At 40.0% G+C, this 19943-nt stretch overlaps 1 protein-coding gene across 4 annotated transcripts in view; it reads left to right on the forward strand.

Moving 5' to 3' along the window:
• Nucleotides 1-19943, forward strand: part of SOS1 (son of sevenless homolog 1 (Drosophila)) — a 52772-nt gene that overhangs the window by 1932 nt on the left and 30897 nt on the right. The window contains exons 2-9 of one of the 4 annotated variants that reach the window (XM_010562433.1): nucleotides 669-886; nucleotides 6709-6834; nucleotides 9121-9252; nucleotides 9804-9968; nucleotides 13567-13776; nucleotides 14277-14420; nucleotides 18284-18394; nucleotides 18501-18599. In XM_010562433.1, coding sequence (XP_010560735.1) covers nucleotides 6793-6834; nucleotides 9121-9252; nucleotides 9804-9968; nucleotides 13567-13776; nucleotides 14277-14420; nucleotides 18284-18394; nucleotides 18501-18599 — 903 coding nt within the window. In that variant the 5' untranslated portion in view covers nucleotides 669-886; nucleotides 6709-6792. Of the gene's footprint in view, nucleotides 1-668; nucleotides 887-6708; nucleotides 6835-9120; nucleotides 9253-9803; nucleotides 9969-11839; nucleotides 11965-13566; nucleotides 13777-14276; nucleotides 14421-18283; nucleotides 18395-18500; nucleotides 18600-19943 lie in introns of those variants that run through there. The other 3 variants (XM_010562434.1, XM_010562435.1, XM_010562436.1) reach the window with 3 other exon arrangements.

A 19943-nucleotide genomic window follows, 5' to 3' on the forward strand; every position in this document is an offset into this window, starting at 1 on the left:
CTTTTAGGAGGGGCGCCCTCCCCTCCCCCCCCCCCCCCCCCCCCCCCAGTTAGCTGACCAGATGCTGACACTCATTCTCAGGTAGTGACAGCAAGCTGCTTTCTGAACACCTTGAAACCACGTAGATGCACAAACAGGATTGGGATAATTTCCTGCATAGCTGGAAATGACACTTAATAGTTTGGGAAGACCTATGTTGAATTAATATCTCTGATGAGGACAGTGGCATTTAATTTAACATTGTTGAAGTATATATACCAGGATGGAGTGTTCGCAGCTATTGGGGAAAGCTGCCGCACGTGGACCGAATCATTAAAATGCCATTGCCCTTTTGTAACTGTGAGTTGGCTTGTAATGCAGAGCTCAACACTACAGCCTTGGAATCACTTTCTTAAAAAATAGGTGTTGTTGAATCATTGCAAATGGCTTGCTTTTTCCCAATGAGTTATTTTGATTCTACTTTTTTTATCAAGCAACAAACCCAAGACTATGTAGTAAGAGTAAATCTCTCCCTACATCGAGTTCTTAGGAGGGTGTGCCTTGTGTTTCATTAGACATGAACCTTTAGCAGTAGAACTGTATTCGCATTGAACGGTTGCATGTGCAAAAAGCAGCTCTTGTACCATTCAGTTCATAATGTAATCCCTTTTCTTCCGATTCTCCTTCAGATGCTGTCAAGATAGACTCCAGTGCACTCAATTAGGAAGAAAATGATGTGTACTGAGATGCTTCTTTGCCCGGTCACTGTTATTTTGAAGCAGTAAAAGAGGAGTGTTACAGAGATCCTTGGTTGCTGATGAAAGACAGTAATCGTGATGAGGTACAAGAAAAGGAAGTAAGAATAACAGCTGGTGTCTGAAATTGTAGTTGCAGAGATGGACAGAAGGTGAGATGCTGGGGCTGAAGACAGAGGATTCAAGACACATGAAACACCAGAGCTCTTGGGTGGCTGGAGATGGAGATACATGGCTTTTAAAACACCTTGGAAAACGGACTCAGAAGGGACACCTGCAAAGTGCTGCCTCTTCCAACACTGGTGTTCCTTCCCTAGGGAATTTATACACTTCATTCTGGTCATAACCTTTTAGATAGTTTTTCCTAAACGTCTTTCCTTGTGGCTTCACCTTGGTTGTATAACTCTTGTTTATGCAGTCAGAATTTCTCTGCATGCCTATGACTTGCTTCTTCCCTGATATGTTGGTTTTTACAGTAGAAAGTGTGTCATTCTTACTGAGTGGTACCTTAAGCAATTCAACGATTGAGAAAAACAAAGGAACTTTCTTACTCTACGGATGTTCCATTGTTTGCGTACCTCAAGTTCTTTTGAATCAGTTGAGCAATTAATAAGGGGTGCTGTCAGAATTCGTTGTGGTCAAAATGATTGGACTGATGTGGCTTGACAGCTGACGGGGATTTGCTTCTGCAGTTAAGGAAACTTTTCCAGATGGTGTGCCTCTGGGTACTCCATGTATTGTGTAGTCAGTCTTCTATACCTTTCATGGAGCAAAAGAGGCGAGAAAAGCTGCTTCAGTGACTACAGAGTGCTCAGGAAGCTGTGGCCGACAAAGATATTTCTACCTGACTTTTAATTACCTAGTTCTTTGAACAGATGACAGTCCAGTTGCCACTTGCTACTCAGAATGGCACTTCTTACTCTTGGCACTGCTTCACTGCAGATGTAGAACACCCTTAATTTCTGATTGCTTTGGGTTCTCTGTTCTTCCGATGGCTGTGGAGGATATAAGATCCTCCTACGGTTCAAGTCTTTACTGTAAGTTTTTTCACGTGCTCACTGGTGCAGTATAATACTGCTGCCTTGATACATCAAGAGAAATGTTAGAAAAAAAATCCGAGTCTTGTGGCCTCAGCGAATTGTTAGTGAAGTGTGGATCCAAGACATTTGTATTTGGTTTAATTTACTGGATTTTTCATTGATCAGGATAACAAAACATGCGCAGGGTTGCCAAATACCAGCTGTGATGTACAAGAATAGAAGAAAAAACCTTTTGATGTCGTGCTTGCACTATGAGAACACTCATCCATGCAAGCTGTGCATAAAATATTTCATCCCGGAGTGTTTCAGTGTTAAGCAGTTGCTTGTCAGTAGTTTTGTAGTCACGGAGGGAAGATGAACGAAAGATATGCTGAGTAAAAATAAGGGTTATAACATTAGCGAAGACTTTCAAAGTTACTGAAGTGAAGAAAATTCTTCCCTCCCCCTCAGAAAAACCTGCTCTGTGGCCAGCTCATTTCTACTAATAATCTATTGAATAAACTGCACCTGCAAAGGTTTAGAAAAATGCTTATGATCAGTAAAGTTTCACTCTGTCTGATAGTGGTTTGGAAAACAGCTTGGCCTGTTGTCTTATTACAGGTTCTTCCATTTTATTATCAAAATGCTGTGGTAAATATGACGGGTGTTTTTCTTTAGACACTTTCTTACAAGCATTTCAGCTGCCACCAAGGAAGACTGGCAGCGTGGCAGTACCTGTACTCAGCCGTGAAGCACACTTGTTCTTTAGCAGGCGTTGGGTTTTGAGTCATACTGTGACTTCTTGCCAGAATCCCAGCAGATGGGTAGTCTTGTCCAGATACAAAAAAAATTATCTCTAACCAACAGTAGGTGCTTCGTTTTTATTTCAGTTTATTAAGTATCTTTAGAATTATTTCCTTCTGTTATGTGCTTTTTTTTGAAGCTGCTGGAGCTTCTGCTGCTCCTGATGGGACTCAGTTCAGTATTGTTCTCTCTGCAGCCTTTCACATGTAGGATTTTTCTAGTGGAAGAACTGAGAAACACGAGCCTGATTGCGTTGATTATTAAATGATGATTTGGGAGCATTACGCTGGTGTTTTTCTGTAATGTGAAGTTGCTTTAAGAAGTCTTTGGAGAGGTTTTTTCATTGCAAGTTGAAATTTTTCAGCTTTACAATTGACATAAATTAGGCTTTTCCTCATGGCCGCGTGAGGAAGAGGTAACCGAAAACTGTTGCTAAGGAAGTGTGGTTTAGTATCAATCAGGTTGTTAAATTCACTGTGTGGGTCTTCCTTTCTTATCTGTTATCAAACGCCTCATTCTAGTGCAGAATGAGCTGCTGAGTGTCCATCTAGACTTGGGTTTGTGTCATCTTGTGACCAGCCTAGGAGTTGTGTTGGACCAGTTGGAGACTAAGCCTCTGTGTAAGCTGAAGGTGTTCCACCTGCAGTCCTTTAACTGAAACTTGTTTCTGGGTTTGGTCTAGGTCCCTACTGCTTCCCAGGAGGCTTGTGGGAGTGTTTATATTCTAACTTATTAAGTAGAGTTTGAAAGGAATGGTTTGAGAAAGCTTTATATAAAATAAGTTGCTAAGGGTTATAAAGTAAGATCAGATATATTTGTATTATTCGTTAAGCACATTTTTTTTCAGTTGGTTTCATTGACTTTTACTGGCATTTTAGATTTATGGTTGCCTAATTTTTAAGCTGTTGCCATTGCTGATAGAAATTCCTTGCTTTTGTTGTTTTGAAGGAAAGGAGAAAAAAAAAAAAAAGCCAAGTGGTCATATCATAGAATTTTCCTGAAGCACTACAAATTTTCTTAAGTGGATACTGCTTGTCTCTGCTTGTGTTCTTAAACAGAGCATGAAAAGCTGTTCAAGAAATGCTGGCTGTGCTTATCTTCAAATAAAGAGAATCCTGGTTGTTTCCCTTTTGAGAATTAAAAAAGATTGAGAAGATTGAACATTCAAAAAAGTTATCAGATGAGTTGAGTGAAAACGGAGCCATGGAGGCAGGGATTTGTAGCTGATGTAGATTGTATTTGCCTGTTGGAATTTATTGTGGTATTCCGAAGAATTGAAGCTTTTATGAAAAGATCTTAAGCTGCTCTTTTACTAATTTCCCTATCATATAAGACAGACATTTTGGGCTGTGTGTAGAAGGGAAGGGATGGGTTCTGTCATTATTTAAGGGAGAGGTTAAATGTTTAGATAAGAATCTTATCTAAACATCACTACACTTCAGAAGTTAGTCTGTTTTTATCATGTGGGTGCCTAAGATAGGACTGTGAAGGATCTGGTGGGATGCAAGCCATGCTGCTTCTTTTCAAGGGTGTTAAGGCAGGGTGGCCCAGTTTTTTTAATTTAAAATCTGAGCTGACTATATGAGAAAGATGGAAACCCCCTGGTAACTTGATCTTCTTTTTTGAAACTGGTCACGTGATGGTATATGCTAACAGATGTTCTCATTTCTTGTCTTCCCTGACTAAATCTTGCATCTTACCCAGTCTTGCATCATGCCTTAGATAATGGACTTCTTGGGACTTGCTTTGAGTACCCTCAAATAACACTGTTTCACTCCTGATGGGAGTCTTAGGTACTATGGTAGTGCAGGTGCTAAAATTACACGTTTCTATGATAATTGTACACCAAGCTATCCTGTAGTTTTCCTTGTTAGCCTAGTTGTTTTCTTGCTTTCGCTTGACAACTTTGAATCCTAAATGATACAAAATCTCACTTAAGTAGCAGTGAAGCTTATTTATTACTTACCTAATATAGATAAACTACACTGGCAAGCCAGTGGCACTGCATGATGTTTTCCTCTGCCTGAGGTGGATATTCTACTAAAGTAGAGCTTGATAATGCCAGAAGACGATGGCCTTTGAGAAGAATGATGTAATTGCCCCCAAACATAAATGCTTAGGAAAAATGGAGCTTCATCTCCCTAACTAGGAGTAGGTTATTGTTGTTGACTGTTTCGGCTGACTATGGATATGTTTCAGGTCATGGCCTGATGTGGTATTTTTGTTTGCTTGTTCTTATTCCTATAGACTCTGTGTTACAGACTGAAAGAGTTGTGATGACGCTATTTAAGTTTACAATCTGTTTTCTAAATAAAGGATAAAATGGAGCTGCTCTTCGTCACTCTGGTTTATCATGCTCTGTATTTTTACTGTCGGATTGACTTGCTAATTTAACACTTCTTAAAGTACAAAGTGCTAGAGTATACTGCAGGGAGAATATAATACAAATTTGTTCAGTTTGGCTTTAAAAAAAAAATAATTCAAGGCAGCTCAGATCAGCTCTGATCTTTAAGAGCATACTTCTGCAAATCTGTAATTTCTGGTGTTAAGATGTTCCAAGCTGGTACAGTATTTCAGATGTCAGTGTTTGAATTGTAAATTAATGATTGGGACTGCTGGGCGTGCTGTTACTCGGGTACCTCCACAAACACACTCTAGCTGTGCGTGGTGAAGTTCTTAGGAAAAATGAAACTGTTGGCATAATCAAAATAGTTGTGTTAGCTAGTCAAATGAAGAGAAGTTGTCCTGTTCTATTTTTGCCAGACTGCCTTTAAGTTAAAAAAGGAGTAACTTCTGGAGATGTTTTTTAAGACCTGCTGCATAAGGGTATGCAATCTGCAAGAAACTAAATGCATGATCTAGCGTACTTAAACCTCAACAGCAGTTAAATGAGCACCAGGACTATGCCCAGACATGAAGTTTTCAAGCTAATGAGTGCCTTAGCCAGCAAGTGGATTTCTATTTGAGGCTGTTGTGCGTTTGAACTTCATAATATTTAATTCTTGCTGTAACTGCAAACCGGAATGAGAACTCAGGTGTGAAATTAAATAATTATGGCACCATTATTTGAATATAGACATGGGTTTAATATTTGGATGAGACAGATTGTTGGGTTTTGGTTTAAGGTAGTTAAGCTTTTGTGTTAGTGATTGAGAGAAATGGAGGCATTTTGAGCTGTGTGCAGTGGAATGATAAAATGGTGAAATTGGGTCTTGAAAGATGTGTTGTGAAAGTTAGCAGTCACCTTGCTTTGGCATAATATTTGCCATTGATGTAGGATTGGGATTAAACTGCCTGTCTGTTTAAGCTCTGAAGCACTGAGCTTTGCATACCTAAAATTTAAACTGGTTAAAACTGTGCTATTTCGTGAACTACAGAAGTTTCAGAAGTTAAATGGCTGTCTGGAAAAATAATGGGAGGAGCAAGGATTGTGCCTCTGTGGATTTACACCAGTGAGAATTTACAGACACTTATGACATAATAGTAAACGTGTGTAGACCAAACTTTCAGAACTTCTGAATTGCCACTTAATGCCAGGACAACACTGTGGCCTTTTTTGAAGGCTTTTTTTACTCTAGAGCTGACATCTTTTTAAAAAATCAGTATGGAAACAAAACTCCTAAACCAATCTTGCTCTAGTGAGAGCTAATTGAGAATAGATTAAATAATTTGAAGGCTAAATACTGCTGACATCGTTGCTGTTTCTGTAGTGTGCTCTCTGAAAAAAATTCTGTATTTCGTTGTTGTGGGTTGAGTGACGAACAATGAGTTGTGGAAGGGAGCAAACACCATGTCTAAAATGTCTTGTACAAACAGTGGTTTAAGAACTAGGGGAGAAAGATAAATATATGCAGGGTTTTTAAACAGTTTTCTTAATTGCACTGCTAAGGACCGTTATTAATTAGCTGTTTTCTTGACATAAAATGTCACTTACAGCAATTTGAGTACATTTAACATTTGAGATTTGTATTTCTATCAGGTGTAGATGAGTGTTTCACTCATGTTTGTCTGGTGTGCTTTAACAGCTACATTTTGGGTTGGATTTTTTTGAGCTGTTTGGCTCTTTCTTTTTGTCACCTTTCTTTTGCAAGTAAAGCACGTGGTTTGGGGAAGAGCAAAACTCAAAGCTTGAATTCTTCTATTTCCTGTAGGTTCAGGTGCAAGTCCATCCTAAACTTTCCTCTACTGAAGACGCGTTACAGTATGTGGAGGAGTTAATTCTCCAGTTGTTAAGTATGTTGTGTCAAGCCCAACCAAGAAGTTTTCTGGATGTAGAGGTATAGAGAATAATTATTACAAATCTGTAATTTGAACTGTTACGTGAAAAGTTAATATATTAATCATTTCACAATGTAAAAAGGAAAGCAGTAATTATGTATCTTTAGGTAGCAGAACCTTTTGCATAAAGCCTGCTGAGTTACCTAATAACTGATTTTCCTATCAATTGAATTTGTTGCTCAATGCACAGTAAAACTATCTCTGAACTGTATTACTGTATAATGGATGGTAAGTGTAACTTGTGTACATAAAACTGACTGGTTCCTTTCAAAAGACCTTTTTTCCCCACTGATATTGTATGCAAACCGTAGCTGCTTAGTCTGAGGCTCTGTGCTGCTTTCTCAGCGTGATGATTTAGGCTGATATACCCCGCACCGTCCCGGAAATTTGAACAAAAATAGTTCAGTCACTTTCTCAGAATGAGTTGAGGAACACTTCTTTCCTCTATATAGAAACCTCTTCTCTTACAATTGCCTTTTCAAAGATCTACAACCACTATTGCTCAGAAAAGCAGCTTGATGTTTGAGAAGAGGGCTTGATCTGAGAAGAGTTTCTCCAGCTGAGGAACAAATTCGTTAAGCTAAATGAGTTAAGCTTCTAAACCCATGAATATCTTGGTAGCCCTTTGTGCTTAACCATAATTGGAAGACTTTGGTGCCAAGCTGCAGATTCCATGTGTATTGTGCCTCTTGGTTTCCAGTACTCGGGGGCTGTGCCTGTGCCAGGTTAGGTAACAAAACAAGATGCAACTTCCTCATGTTCTGAGAGAAGTGGACGGATGGCAAAAAAAAAAAAAACCCCAAACCCTCAAAACCTCTTAAAAAAAAAACCCAAACAACAAAGTAGCGGTTTCTGAGCTCAAGATTTATGAATTTCATCCTTCCTCTTCTCTTTTGAACACTGACACCTCTAATGGTGTTCCAGTGTCCCCTTTAAATGGCTGGCCCGCTTTGCAACATTATTCTGGTCTGGCAGCTCAAGAGACAAGAAGTTTGTGGAAGATTGTTTAATGCTGTGTTTTAAACACTGCTAACAAAAAACCTGACACACAGCATTGCATTACAAGTCTTACGGCTGTGAAGTCAGAATGAGAAATGCAAGAATTAGAGATGATCAAGCAACCTCAATTTACCCCCTTTGTGTTTAAGCATAATGATGCTGTTTTTAATTATATGGTCATACACATTTATTCTTCCCCCAGGACACCTTCATTGTTCAATCAGCAGGCTGGACTATGTTAGTGGAGTGAATTGGTATTAGATAGTGAATGAGACTTTTTCTTTGGTAGGACCTCTGCTTTTCTTTTGCAGAAGTGGTATGATGAGGGGAGAAAAAGAAAAGCTGGTACTTTGGAAAGTTGGGTGCCACCTTCATAGAATTGTATTCCATCCCAGTTTTTTGTCAGAAAGTTTTTGTTTGTGTACTTTGTCCTGTACCAGCTCTTTGTAAGTGGTCATTAACTTCATCTTCCTCATTTCATGGTTGCTCAAATGGGGTTCATATTTACGTAAGTGAGCACTTGCAACTGAAACAGTCAGTGGGAACTGTGGTCTGAAAAAATGAAGTATGAAGTTATCTGAGAAATTAGATTTCCGACATCTCTGAACACTAGGGCCACCAAAAACGGTGAAGCTTTTCAACGGTCCAGAGACCTGTCTGTGAGTTTCAGTAAGAGAGTTGTTCAGTGCATGGGAGAGTGTAGGTGTCCTCAGGCACGCTGACTGCTGGAAGGAGTAAATAAACTGGGGCATATATGGTCCAACTGTAGACTATGAAACTGTTTTAAAATATGTGGGTGCTGTCGGGTGTTCTCTTTTTTCTTGTTAAGTTCATTGCTGTTGTCAGAGCAGCTTGCATGTATACAGTCTGGACCATGTACTGATCAGTGAAGGTGAAACAGAAAACTCATACCTCATTCAGTGACCATTCTGTGCAGGGAATAAAGTGCTAGGATAAAATGCAGCCACTTATTTAAATGCTGAATTACCAGGCATGTGCACAGGGGGAGCAAATTGTGCCTGCAATGGCAACTTAATTCCGGCATTTGTCAAATTTTGAGCACTAGGTTATTCTGTGATAATGATATTCTCATACAGCCTTACGAATGTAGTGAGCAGTATGTAGCAAAATGATGAAATTTACGCATGTTGTACAAGCTTTTATAGTTGATATACTAACATAAGCAAACTTTAAGTAATGGAAAGTGATTTGATAATGTAGTAATATTGCTAAGCTCATTCAGATTGTGCATTTACCCTTTAGTCCTGGTTTGGTTTTTTTTTAAGGATCGTGTTCAAAAAAGTTTTCCCCATCCTATTGATAAGTGGGCAATAGCTGATGCCCAGTCTGCTATTGAGAAGAGGAAACGAAGAAATCCGTTATCTCTCCCAGTAGAAAAAATCCATCCCTTATTAAAGGTAAGCAGTGATGTAATCTTGCTTTTAGAATGCAGTTAGGAGTTGACACCTTTGTTTCATGTAATGTCTGTATGCTGCCTGAAGTGTAAACGAAAAGAATTAAGAATATCTGTGTTTGTTACATAGTTTTATTTTAAGTGTTCCAGTTTAGTTAATTGCATATATTTCTTTTTCACCTAAAAATTAGTTAATTCTCTCTTGGACAAACAAAGCCAAGAACTCATTTGCTATGAATTTGATTGTTCTTGTTTCATTTTGCATGACTAGGAAAACACTTAAGAAACTTCTGGAAATAGCCCTAACTGTTTAAGTGAGGTTTTTAGTATAGTTATTGGCTGTTGTCACTTCCACAGTTAATAGAGCAGCATCTACAAAGATGCCGTTTCTTTTCTAGGCCTACCGACTGCTGTGTTTCTATTACTAAAATAGACTGTGGATATGTGGTGAATGTTTATTGAGTAGGGTCGTAAACTTACTGGTTTTAGTTGTAACCTATGGTGTGTATTTCACTGACTGAGTAACAGTGGAATGCTTATTTCTTTTCCTTTCAGGAAGTTCTAGGCTACAAAATTGACCATCAAGTGTCTGTTTACATAGTGGCAGTATTAGAATACATTTCTGCAGACATCTTAAAATTGGTTGGGAATTATGTGCGGAATATAAGACATTATGAGATAACAAAACAAGATATTAAAGTGGCAATGTGTGCTGATAAGGTAAGCCTAACTCTTGTTTCTCATGTTAATGGGAAGTTTTAGTTAAGTCTTGAGAGGACGTTGTCTATTCCTTATTGAGTACATGGAGTGTTGTACCTTTGAAAGAAGAAATTACTGCCATAAAATGTGGTTCCAGTAATAGAGCAAAGGTACCAAAAAGCTAATTGAGCTTACAGAGCTGTTGCTTGTGCTTATTAATAGTTAAATCTCTCTTCCTTTTGATATCACTTGCCTAATGTCAGTAATGTGCAAATGCTTTAAAAATAATTAAGAAGCAGCACTAACTTAAAAATTTAACATTCCTAAGCTGTAATAGTGGAGCCTTATTTTGTAGCTTGAAAAAAGAAGGCTGAAATTAAGCTTGGGTGTTCTCCCAAAATAAGTAAGACCGTATTGCATGTAAAAAGTAGTTTTTTGATGGTCCAGCATTTTAAAACAAAAAACCTACCTGCATTAGCGTCTCAGCCTAATCCTCTTTAGCGGTCCATATTTTTATCTGCAGGTAGCGTTTTCTGTAGCTTTGGAAGATTCATCAGGTTCAGTCAGGAACCACCTCTCTTTCCAGCAGTGATAGAGCAAGGGCCCCTGTCTGTCTTTCAGGTGCCTTTGCACTCTAGCTTCTGTGGCCACCTCATTAGCATCTCAACTTTTCCATTGTTTAAAAAACAAAGTTTGAAGTTAATCCTTTAAGGGATAGGACTTAAGAATCTCTAATATTGCTGAAGTCTAGGGATTTTCAGCTTAATCACCTCTTTTCAGTATTTTGTCTTGGTCTGTGTTAATCAATATCTTCGGTTGGGATCGTCTCTGCGTTTCAGTGAATGCCTTTGTCTCATTCCTGCTTGCTTTTTTTTCATCCTACTTTCTTCACCTTTCTTTACTCTCTTTTAAGATACCTGGTGAGGTCTTGAAGAGTCAAGTACTTCTCAGTCAGGACAGTAATCTTGGTCACTCTTGCTTTTGGGCATATCTGCCTGGGTCACTAGGGCAGGGTTTGAAGGTGTATGTGTCAATACTTGTCATAGAATAGTAACAGGAACAAGTGCTGTTGCTGCATGCTTTTTTCTGTCCTAGGAAAGGTGGTGAGCTGAAGAGTTGTGAAGAAGTTGATTTAGGAACTACCATTACATTGCATTGGAGGAACTCTTTGATATGTACACAGAAGAAACTTTTGAAAGGCTCTAAAGCAGGCCTGTTGGTTTACTGCCTCAGCAGAACAAGTCATTGAAAGGTGCTCCCAAAGTGTTTTCTTTCCAGTTGCATTGAGAAACTTCATAGTATATTATGTTCGTACCCATAACATGTGTTCTGCTTGTTTTTATTTTTTAAAACAAACCAACCAGAACAGTTTCTTGGCCCTGTGTGCTACTTTTTTCTCGAGCACTTTCACACTTGCTTTTGTGCCATCCATCTGGAAAATTTTGCCTTGTCTGCAAAAAACAAACTCCATTAAAACGCAAGCTGTTTTTCTTCTACTATCTGCTTGTGCTTCTAATTGCTCTAAATTCATTATCTGGGGTACAGTTACTTTAATTTGTTTCTGTGGATTTCGTAGTAGTGAGATACGCACCCCGTGAATACAGCCTGGAATCTTCTAGCTCAAGTATGTGCTAGAACTGTGTCCGTGAAGTAAAGTTACAAATGTTGGGGAATCCTTGAATACCTGCATTATTCCATGTAATTTCTTACAGTAGTGACCCTATAATGTCGCATTCCCCAGAATTAGTTAGGATTCTCCTTATAACCTGAGTTCCATGTACATTCACTGGCTTTGAAAGATGAATTGCCTTCTGTTTTTAGAGTTTCAGAAGAAGTCAGTCTTAATGCAAAATGTCCATTGTTCTGCTTTCAGAGAAGCTTAAGACCAGGGTGTGTAGCAGGGACCTTTGACTCACTAAGAGAAAGAACCTGCTGTGTGCCCATATACCTCCTCACTAGACCTGTATATTTTTGAGGAGTGTTAGGACAAGACCTGGGTGAAGAATGACTGCTCTAGGTAGGTGTGTTTCTCCAACATTCAAGTCTGAAGAACCTACCAGACCATCTCTTGAACTTATAGATCCCCAAGTATTCTCTTGCAGCATAGTTCCTTTGTCTAGTATCGGTAGTCAACAGCTTGGTTAACTGACGTCTTCTGGAGTGGTGCCTGTAACATGCTTTAAAGAAAGAAGACTTTTACTGTAAATACCAGGGTAAATGTCATGTTTGTTGTGGCTCATTCAGAAGTTTAATTCTTGATCTCCAGTTCTATAATTATTTTGAAAAACACTTTTTTCATTCTGTTTTCTGCCATTTTAAAACTCTAGCTCATGTTTAATGTGTTAGCCTTCCCTCCTGTGGTTCTCAGAGGGGTATTTACACCTTTGATCCTGCAGTCTTTTCCTCAGTCTTTTCAGTGATTGACGGCAGTCATGTCAGTCTCTGCAGTAACAGGCTTAGGTTGCCATGGCTTCACCTCTGTTCGGAAGGGAGGCTGGCAAGCAGCACTTAAGTTCTCATTTATTTTGTATTGTTTGATACACTTTGTGGCTTCCTGGAAGGGTTGTAGCTCTGGGCAGCAGGTTTGTTTATAAATACTGTCCCATCTGTCTATCCCAGGACAAAGTCATCTTGTATGTTGAACTACCTCTTATGCTGGCTTGTTGTTAAGATTTGCTACATCATTGTAGATTGTTTGTGGACACTCTCTAGGTTTTCTTTCTGCTGAAGATATTTCAAATTAGGATGCCTTTTACTAATTTGCAGTCAACTTACTTAGTTTACCTTTAAGATGTTCTTTGAGTATTACAGAAACAACCCAAAGTGTGATTTCTGTTTGCCACTTGCTAAGTCATTGTAACAACTCCTGGCTCAGATACCACGTTTGGCAGAAGTGTTCCATGATCCACTTTACTTGAGAAGTTCAAGTTATTAATTGCTTGTGTTTGGTAAGCCTTGCTTGGGTATGAATTAGGACCACTGGTAGTCAAAGTTTTTAGAGGTCCTTCTGTCTGTGTAGTTCTGCAATGTGACTGCCAGCTTTTCTGAAGCTGGTGCCCTTCCTCGAGGGTCTGTTTTAACAAGAGAACTCAGGAGTTAAGGACAGAAACCAGGCCACGTACAGCGTGTGGGCAGGCCAGTATTCATCGCAGTTAGATTACGGGGTTCTGAGCACGATCATGCGTGACTTCCTGTTAAAGCTAAAGCTGAAAAGCCAAAATGCACACACTTTTTTACTTCAGATAATGTACTATCTGCAGAAACTTAGATTATGCATGGCTAATTCAGAGTAATAGAATACAGCTAAATGTGTCTGTATACTTCATAGACCTCTTAAAATTGGAATTGATTTTAGGACCTCGTTCTTGGCGAGATGCCTGGATTGGTCTAAATGACTGGGAATTCTTCAGAAATTGCCAATGCAAATAATGACTTGCAAATTCATAGCAATTAATATTGATTTTTTAATGCTTAACCAATTGCAGAATGATAATACTTAAATCTTAACTGCTGATCAGTCTGATTTCGTGGGAATAATGGATTTCCTTTACTGGTAACTTACTGGTAGATCTTGGAAAGAAGTTCTCACTTTGTGGATTTCCCCCTCTTTGCTACCTAGGTATTAATGGATATGTTCCATCAAGATGTAGAAGATTTAAGTGCACTAACTTTATCTGATGAGGAACCCTCCACCTCAGGGGAGCAAACCTATTATGACCTAGTGAAGTCATTTATGGCAGAGGTTCGACAATATATAAGGGAACTAAATCTCATTATCAGAGTTTTTAGAGAACCATATGCCTCCAACTCCAAACTATTTTCATCTCATGTAAGTATTGTACAAACCACAAACAAAAAAACCCCTCCTATAAATCTAGGTGAACACTTCTAGAACTTAACTGTTGTCCAGTTTAACATGTCAATAGCAGAGGAAGCACTTGTCTCGAGTGCTGAAATGGAAATAGTAAAGGAGCACTTGTGGGGAAGCATGGGTTTTGTAGAACTGTGGAAGAAACCACTCAGTTTACTATATTCACTTGCAGGCCTGTAATTTAAGATTTGTCACTGTTCTTTGCCATGTTTGAATCATTGTAAATTTTTACATATTTACACATATATATATATAGTAATCATTTTAAAAATAAATTCTATGATCTTATATAAATTATACAGAAAATAAATAATAAAATACATTAAAAAATATTGTTCTATTTAAGGAAGTGCTTGACTTTCATACCATAACAGAGTAGCTTTGCACATAACATTCTTCCTCTTAGAATTGTGTCCAATTCCCACTTGATTTTTGTCTGGTTCTGTGGCTTTTTGCAGGATGTGGAAAATATATTTAGTCGTATATCGGACATTCATGAACTCAGTGTGAAGTTACTGGGTCATATAGAAGACACTGTTGAAATGACAGATGAAGGTAGTCCTCATCCACTAGTAGGCAGCTGTTTTGAAGACATGGCGGAGGTAAGAAAATACCTGGGGTTTTTTTTGCTATTCATATGTATTTTAATGACTTGCACTGAGATGCTAAGTGCATCTCTGTTCTAGCTGCCTTTGTTTAGGTTGAGATCTCTTCTTCCAGCCCCACCATGATGAACAGACTGCCCATTTTTGAGAGTGCTTTTACCTTTTTTAGTCTCTAAACCTCAGTTTTTATAGGGCTGTTTAAACTTTAGAGAGCTGGGGGTGGGGGTGGAACCCTGAAACAAAACACCTGTGACTAGACTTCGACAGAAATGGAGGTATCCTGTAAATCAGCTGCGGATCAGGATTGCTGTGGAAAGACAAAGTGGAACAAGGGCTTCTTTGCCAACAGACTTGCTAAGCTGGTGAGGAGGGCTTTTGAACTAGGCTTGTTACTCAATGGAGACAAAAGCTTGCAAATAGAAGAATTAAGAGGAGAAGGGGACATGCACAACGGAAAGCATGACAACAAAGGCTCTTTCACCTTCCTCCTGAGAAGGTGGAATGACCAAAGGCTCATCTGAAGTGTCTGTTTCCCCAGGGTGCATGTGCCCATGTACAAATTGGAGGATCTGGGAGTCTGTGCACAGTTGCAGAGCTGTCATGTGACTGGAATTAGGGACATGGCTGGCAGGGTTGCATGATGGAGGGCTGTATGAATGAATACAGGCACTCAAGAAGGACAGGTGGGGAAGATGAGGCCACGAGGCTTAACAAAAGATGAGCTCAAATTCATGGAGCTCTGTTACAGAATGAATGATGAGCTGGCTGAATGCTTAAGGATCAGGATCAGAGAAGGCCACCGCAGGGCATGTTGTGGTCAAGCTTCTCCTGCAAAGACTGCCCAGTTGACAAGTGGTCAAAACCACCTCTAAACAAGTGGGAGACCTCTCCTTATCACAGGCCCTGGTTCTCTTGGGAGAATAACCTTCCTGACGTCTGCTGGGTGGACAACTGACTGTGGTTCAAGTAATCCAGAAGACTTCTGGAGAACACTGGGGACAGTTTTTTGTGGCACATGCTGATGGGCCAACTAAGAAAGGTGCTGCACTTGATCTCTTCCTCATGAACAAGGAAGAACTGGCAGGAACATCGTAGCTAATGGGAGGCTTGGCTGCAGGCAGTAGAGATGGTAGAGTTAAAGGTCCTGAGAAAAGTGCAGGAGATAAGCAGACTGAAGAACCTGAGCTTTGGGAGAGCAGACTTAGCTTATTCAGGGAATTGGGAGGCAGGATGACATTGGTGGCTGTCTTGAGGGTAGAAAGGGCTCAGGAGAGCTGGTTTATTTTCAAGGGCAGTGTGTTCAAAGCACCAGTCCTTAAGAAAAAGGGTAGGTGTGGCAGGAGGCAAGGACAAATGCAGTTTGGAATTTCCTGTTTAACCAAACTTGGGCCCCTCACTACAAGAAAGACATTGAGGTGCTGGAGCGTGTCCAAAGAAGGGCAACAAAGCTGGTGAGGGGTCTAGAGAACAAGTCCTGTGAGGAGTGGCTGAGGGAGCTGGGGTTGTTTAGTCTGGAGAAAAGGAGGCTGAGGGGGAGACCTTATTGCTCTCTACAACTACCTGAAAGGAGGTTGTAGCGAGGTGGGTGTCGGTCTCTTCTCCCAAGTAACAAGCGATAGGACAAGAGGAAACGGCCTCAAGTTGCACCAGGGAAGATTTAGATTGGACATTAGGAAAAATTTCTTCACCGAAAGGGTTATCGGGCACTGGAACAGGCTGCCCAGGGAAGTAGTTGAGTCACCATCTCTGGAGGTATTTAAAAGACTTGTAGACGTGGTGCTTGGGGACATGGTTTAGTGGTGGACTTGGCAGTGTTAGGTTTATGGTTGGACTCAATGATCCTAAGGGTCTTTTCCAACCTAAATGATTCTATGATTCAAAAAGAAATGAGCTTCCCAGGTGTAATGTAGAAGCATTGTCTAGGCAGGTGGAAATGGTATTAAGAGGGCTGCAGCTCAGCTGGAGTTAAACTTGTTGAGGAATGTGAAGCAAAGCAAGAAGGGCTTGTATAGGTAAAATAGTGTGAAAAAGAAGATGGTAGAAAATGCGGCTATTTTGCTCATGGGGTGAGAGACCCTGTGCTGGAGGACATGGAATGGACTAAGGTACTCAAGTCTCTTTTGCTGTGTCTTTAGTGGAAGGATGTGCTTCTAGGTTTCCCAGTTAGGCCTGCTACTAAAGATTGAGGGAGAGAGGTGAAAGTCAAAGATCAAGTTAGGGACTGTTGATCTAAGGTGGATATTTGCAAGTCTGGGGCAGGACAGGATGCTGAGGCAGCTGGCTGATGTCATTGCAAGGCTACTGTCTAGAATTCCTGAAATTTAGTGGTGATCTGTGGAGGTCTCCAGTGACCGGAGATAAAGCATTATTCTCAATCTCAAAAAGACTGATGAGGAGGATCCTGGAAACTAGAAACTGGTCAGCCTCTCCTCAGTCCTTAAAGATTAGCAAATCTTTCTGGAATTCACATCCAGCCATGTGAAGGACTAGAAGGTGATTGGCAACAGCCAGCACAGATTTCCAAAGGACAAACTGTACCTGACCAACTTGACTGCTTTCTAAGAGGAGATGGCTGGCTCCATGGACAAAGGGAAGAGCAGTTAATATCGCTCATCTGAACTTAAGCAAGGCCTTCAGCACAGTGTCTCATATTATCCTTATAGTCAGCTTGGTGAGATGTAGACTAGCTAGTTGAGTTACAGAGTGGGTGGGGAAATTGGCAGGACTGGCAAGCTTAAAGGACTGTCATCAGCAGTACAAAGTCCATCTGGTGGCCAGTGGTTAGTGGCATTCCTGAGGGTTTGATACTGGGACTGATACTGTTTAATGTCTGTATTAGTGTTGTGGGAGAAGGTCTGCCTCATCAAGTTGGTAGGTGATGCCAAATTGTGGGGAGACACACCGGAGGACAGGACTTCTTGGGGGACCTGACAGGCTGGAGAAATAGACCTACAGGGACCTCATAGAGTTGAGTAAAGGCTAACGTGAAGTTCTGCACCTGGGACCAAACAACCCCATGCAATGGTCCAGCTGCCTGGCTGAGGAACAGTACTGCGACAGGGCTTGTGGAGATCCTCAAGGAATCAGCAGTGAAGGCGAACTGCCTACTAGGTTATATGAGGAGAAGTGCAGCTGGCACGTTGAGGGATCATTTCTGTGTAGCACTTGACACCACATCTCGCATACTGTGTCTAGTTTTGGTCTTCCTAGTACAAGACACACTTATACATGAGGGTTGCCATGATGGTTAAGGAGTTGAGGCCCGTAATATACAAAGAAGGTTAAGAGTGGTGGGTTTATTCAGTCAGAAAAAGAGAAGTCTGAGGAGGGAGATCTTATTGCTGCCTTCAGTTACCTGAGTGGAAGGCGTAGAAAAGACTGAGGCAGGATCTTATTGGAGGTTCACAGTAGAGAACTGTGAGGTGAGATGAGAGAGAGCATGCGAATGGTAAAAAGAGTAATCCTGATTAGATACTGGGGGAAAAAATCTGCAACGAGAACAACTGAACATTGGGATAGGCTGCCTAGAGAGGCTTTGGTGCCTCTGTTCTTAGAGGTACTTGGAACTCAACTGGATGAGACCCTGGGCAACCTTAGCTAGCTTTGACATTCGATCTGGCTTTGACCCTGAGGTGGGCCCTGCTTCAAAGAGGAAATTGCACCAGTTGACCTCCAGAGATCTCTTCTAGACTGAACTACTCCATGACTCTGTGCACGTACAAGTATTGATTCTTCTCTATAGGTGTTTTGGAAAAAGTATGCAGAAAAATCTCTGCTCTGTAGTGTATGTATTCTCTTTAAGAAATACAAAGTTTATATATTAAATCGGTTTTGTAAAATTGTTCTGTATTTCTTCTTAGGAGCTAGCATTTGATCCGTATGAATCATATGCACAAGATATTTTGCGCCCTGGTTTTCATGATCATTTTCTAAGTCAATTATCAAAGCCAGGAGCAGCATTTTATTTACAGGTAACTTTCTTTTAAGTGAGCCATATTATTGATATTACTTTAATTACATTATATTGTTGCTTCATTATGTTTATTGTTTTAAGACTGAAACTTATTTTGTTTCTAGTCAATAGGTGAAGGCTTTAAAGAAGCTGTTCAGTATGTTCTACCCCGGCTGCTCCTTGCCCCTGTTTACCACTGTCTTCATTATTTTGAACTGCTAAAAGTAAGAACATTGTGTCACCCTGATGTTTTTTTCACAGTTCTCAGTGTTGGATACCAGAGCTTTGTGCGCTCTGTTAGGTGTAAAACTTTTTACTAGAATGTGAGTAATAAAACTGCTATGATGAAAGAAAAGGTTATATGCTCTGGTGCATGCTGTAACTAACTGAATATCAGCTTGTAATTTCATGGAAGTTTTACAGCAGCTAATGATTTGTGTTGAATAATTAAGTTTCTATTAATTTAGAAAGCAATCGAGATCTAGGTACTCATATTCTTGGAGTGGTTGCTTCAACAGTGGTAAGAGATAATGGCAAATGGCTGTATTACAGAAAATGTCCAAGGCTTTCTCAAACTGTTACTTTGTAAATTTAAAATAACAGTAAGATTTCCCTTCAAACTTCATTTTACTTTCATAAAAGCTTCAGTGTTCTTGCAATGCACATCCCGTGGTGGTTGTAAAGGTGCTATCCTTCCTTCAAAGGGAAGGTTTGGTTGATATATACACTTCTTGGGCTTTTTGTAATGAGACCTCACATTGGTAGGGTAACAGTAAAGACTCTAAGATACACGTGTAAAGAAAATTGCTACAGAATATTTTTCTGGGGCATTTACCGGTTAGCACTGAATAGTAATCTTTAAGGAGTGTAGAGTATTTTGAGGAAAACTTTCTAACAGAATCTTCATTTGGACTTAATGGAAACTCATAAGGGATACAATGTTCCAAACTTAATTACTTGGGGAAATTTGGACCAGAAGTAAAAAAAAAAAAAAAAAAAAATCTCGTTTGAAGAAATCTGGGTGTGTTTTTCTTGAATGGTTGGTTAGTTGTCTTGGGATAACCCAGTAGTTAGGTCATCTTTGAGTCTAAGTGTCTACAGTTTTAACACCATTTTTACTGATTTAGATCTACACATACAGCTTGGGCACGTAGCTTATCTAGTATAACATGCTTTTTTAAAATTTTGAAACGTATGCTTGATCTGTTTGTCTAGCTCATGGGTTTGGTCTGACTTTTCAGACATTTAACACATTAAGCATTTCCTTTCATGGCAGTCCATTGGAAGGGAGGTATGGTGCAGCTTGTCTGCATTTTGTATGATGAAGACTTGCACAGACATAAGGTTTCTCTGCTCATACTTTTGTCACACAGTCTCAAAATGCGGTACCCAGTGGCTTTGCATACTTGCATGTGAACATGGTATTGTCTTATGTAATAGACAAAGCATGAAGGATTAACGTCATCTGACGCACAGGCATCCTGGGTTGCTTCTTGTCATTGGTAATTTTAGTGGGGGAAAGAGAGCGTGTGTGCTTACAGAAGTAGGGAGCAGCTCATGTTTGCCTA

This window comes from Haliaeetus leucocephalus, unplaced genomic scaffold (assembly GCF_000737465.1).
Source record: "Haliaeetus leucocephalus isolate CR32 unplaced genomic scaffold, Haliaeetus_leucocephalus-4.0 Scaffold160, whole genome shotgun sequence".
In the NCBI taxonomy this organism is placed as follows: Eukaryota; Metazoa; Chordata; class Aves; order Accipitriformes; family Accipitridae; genus Haliaeetus; species Haliaeetus leucocephalus.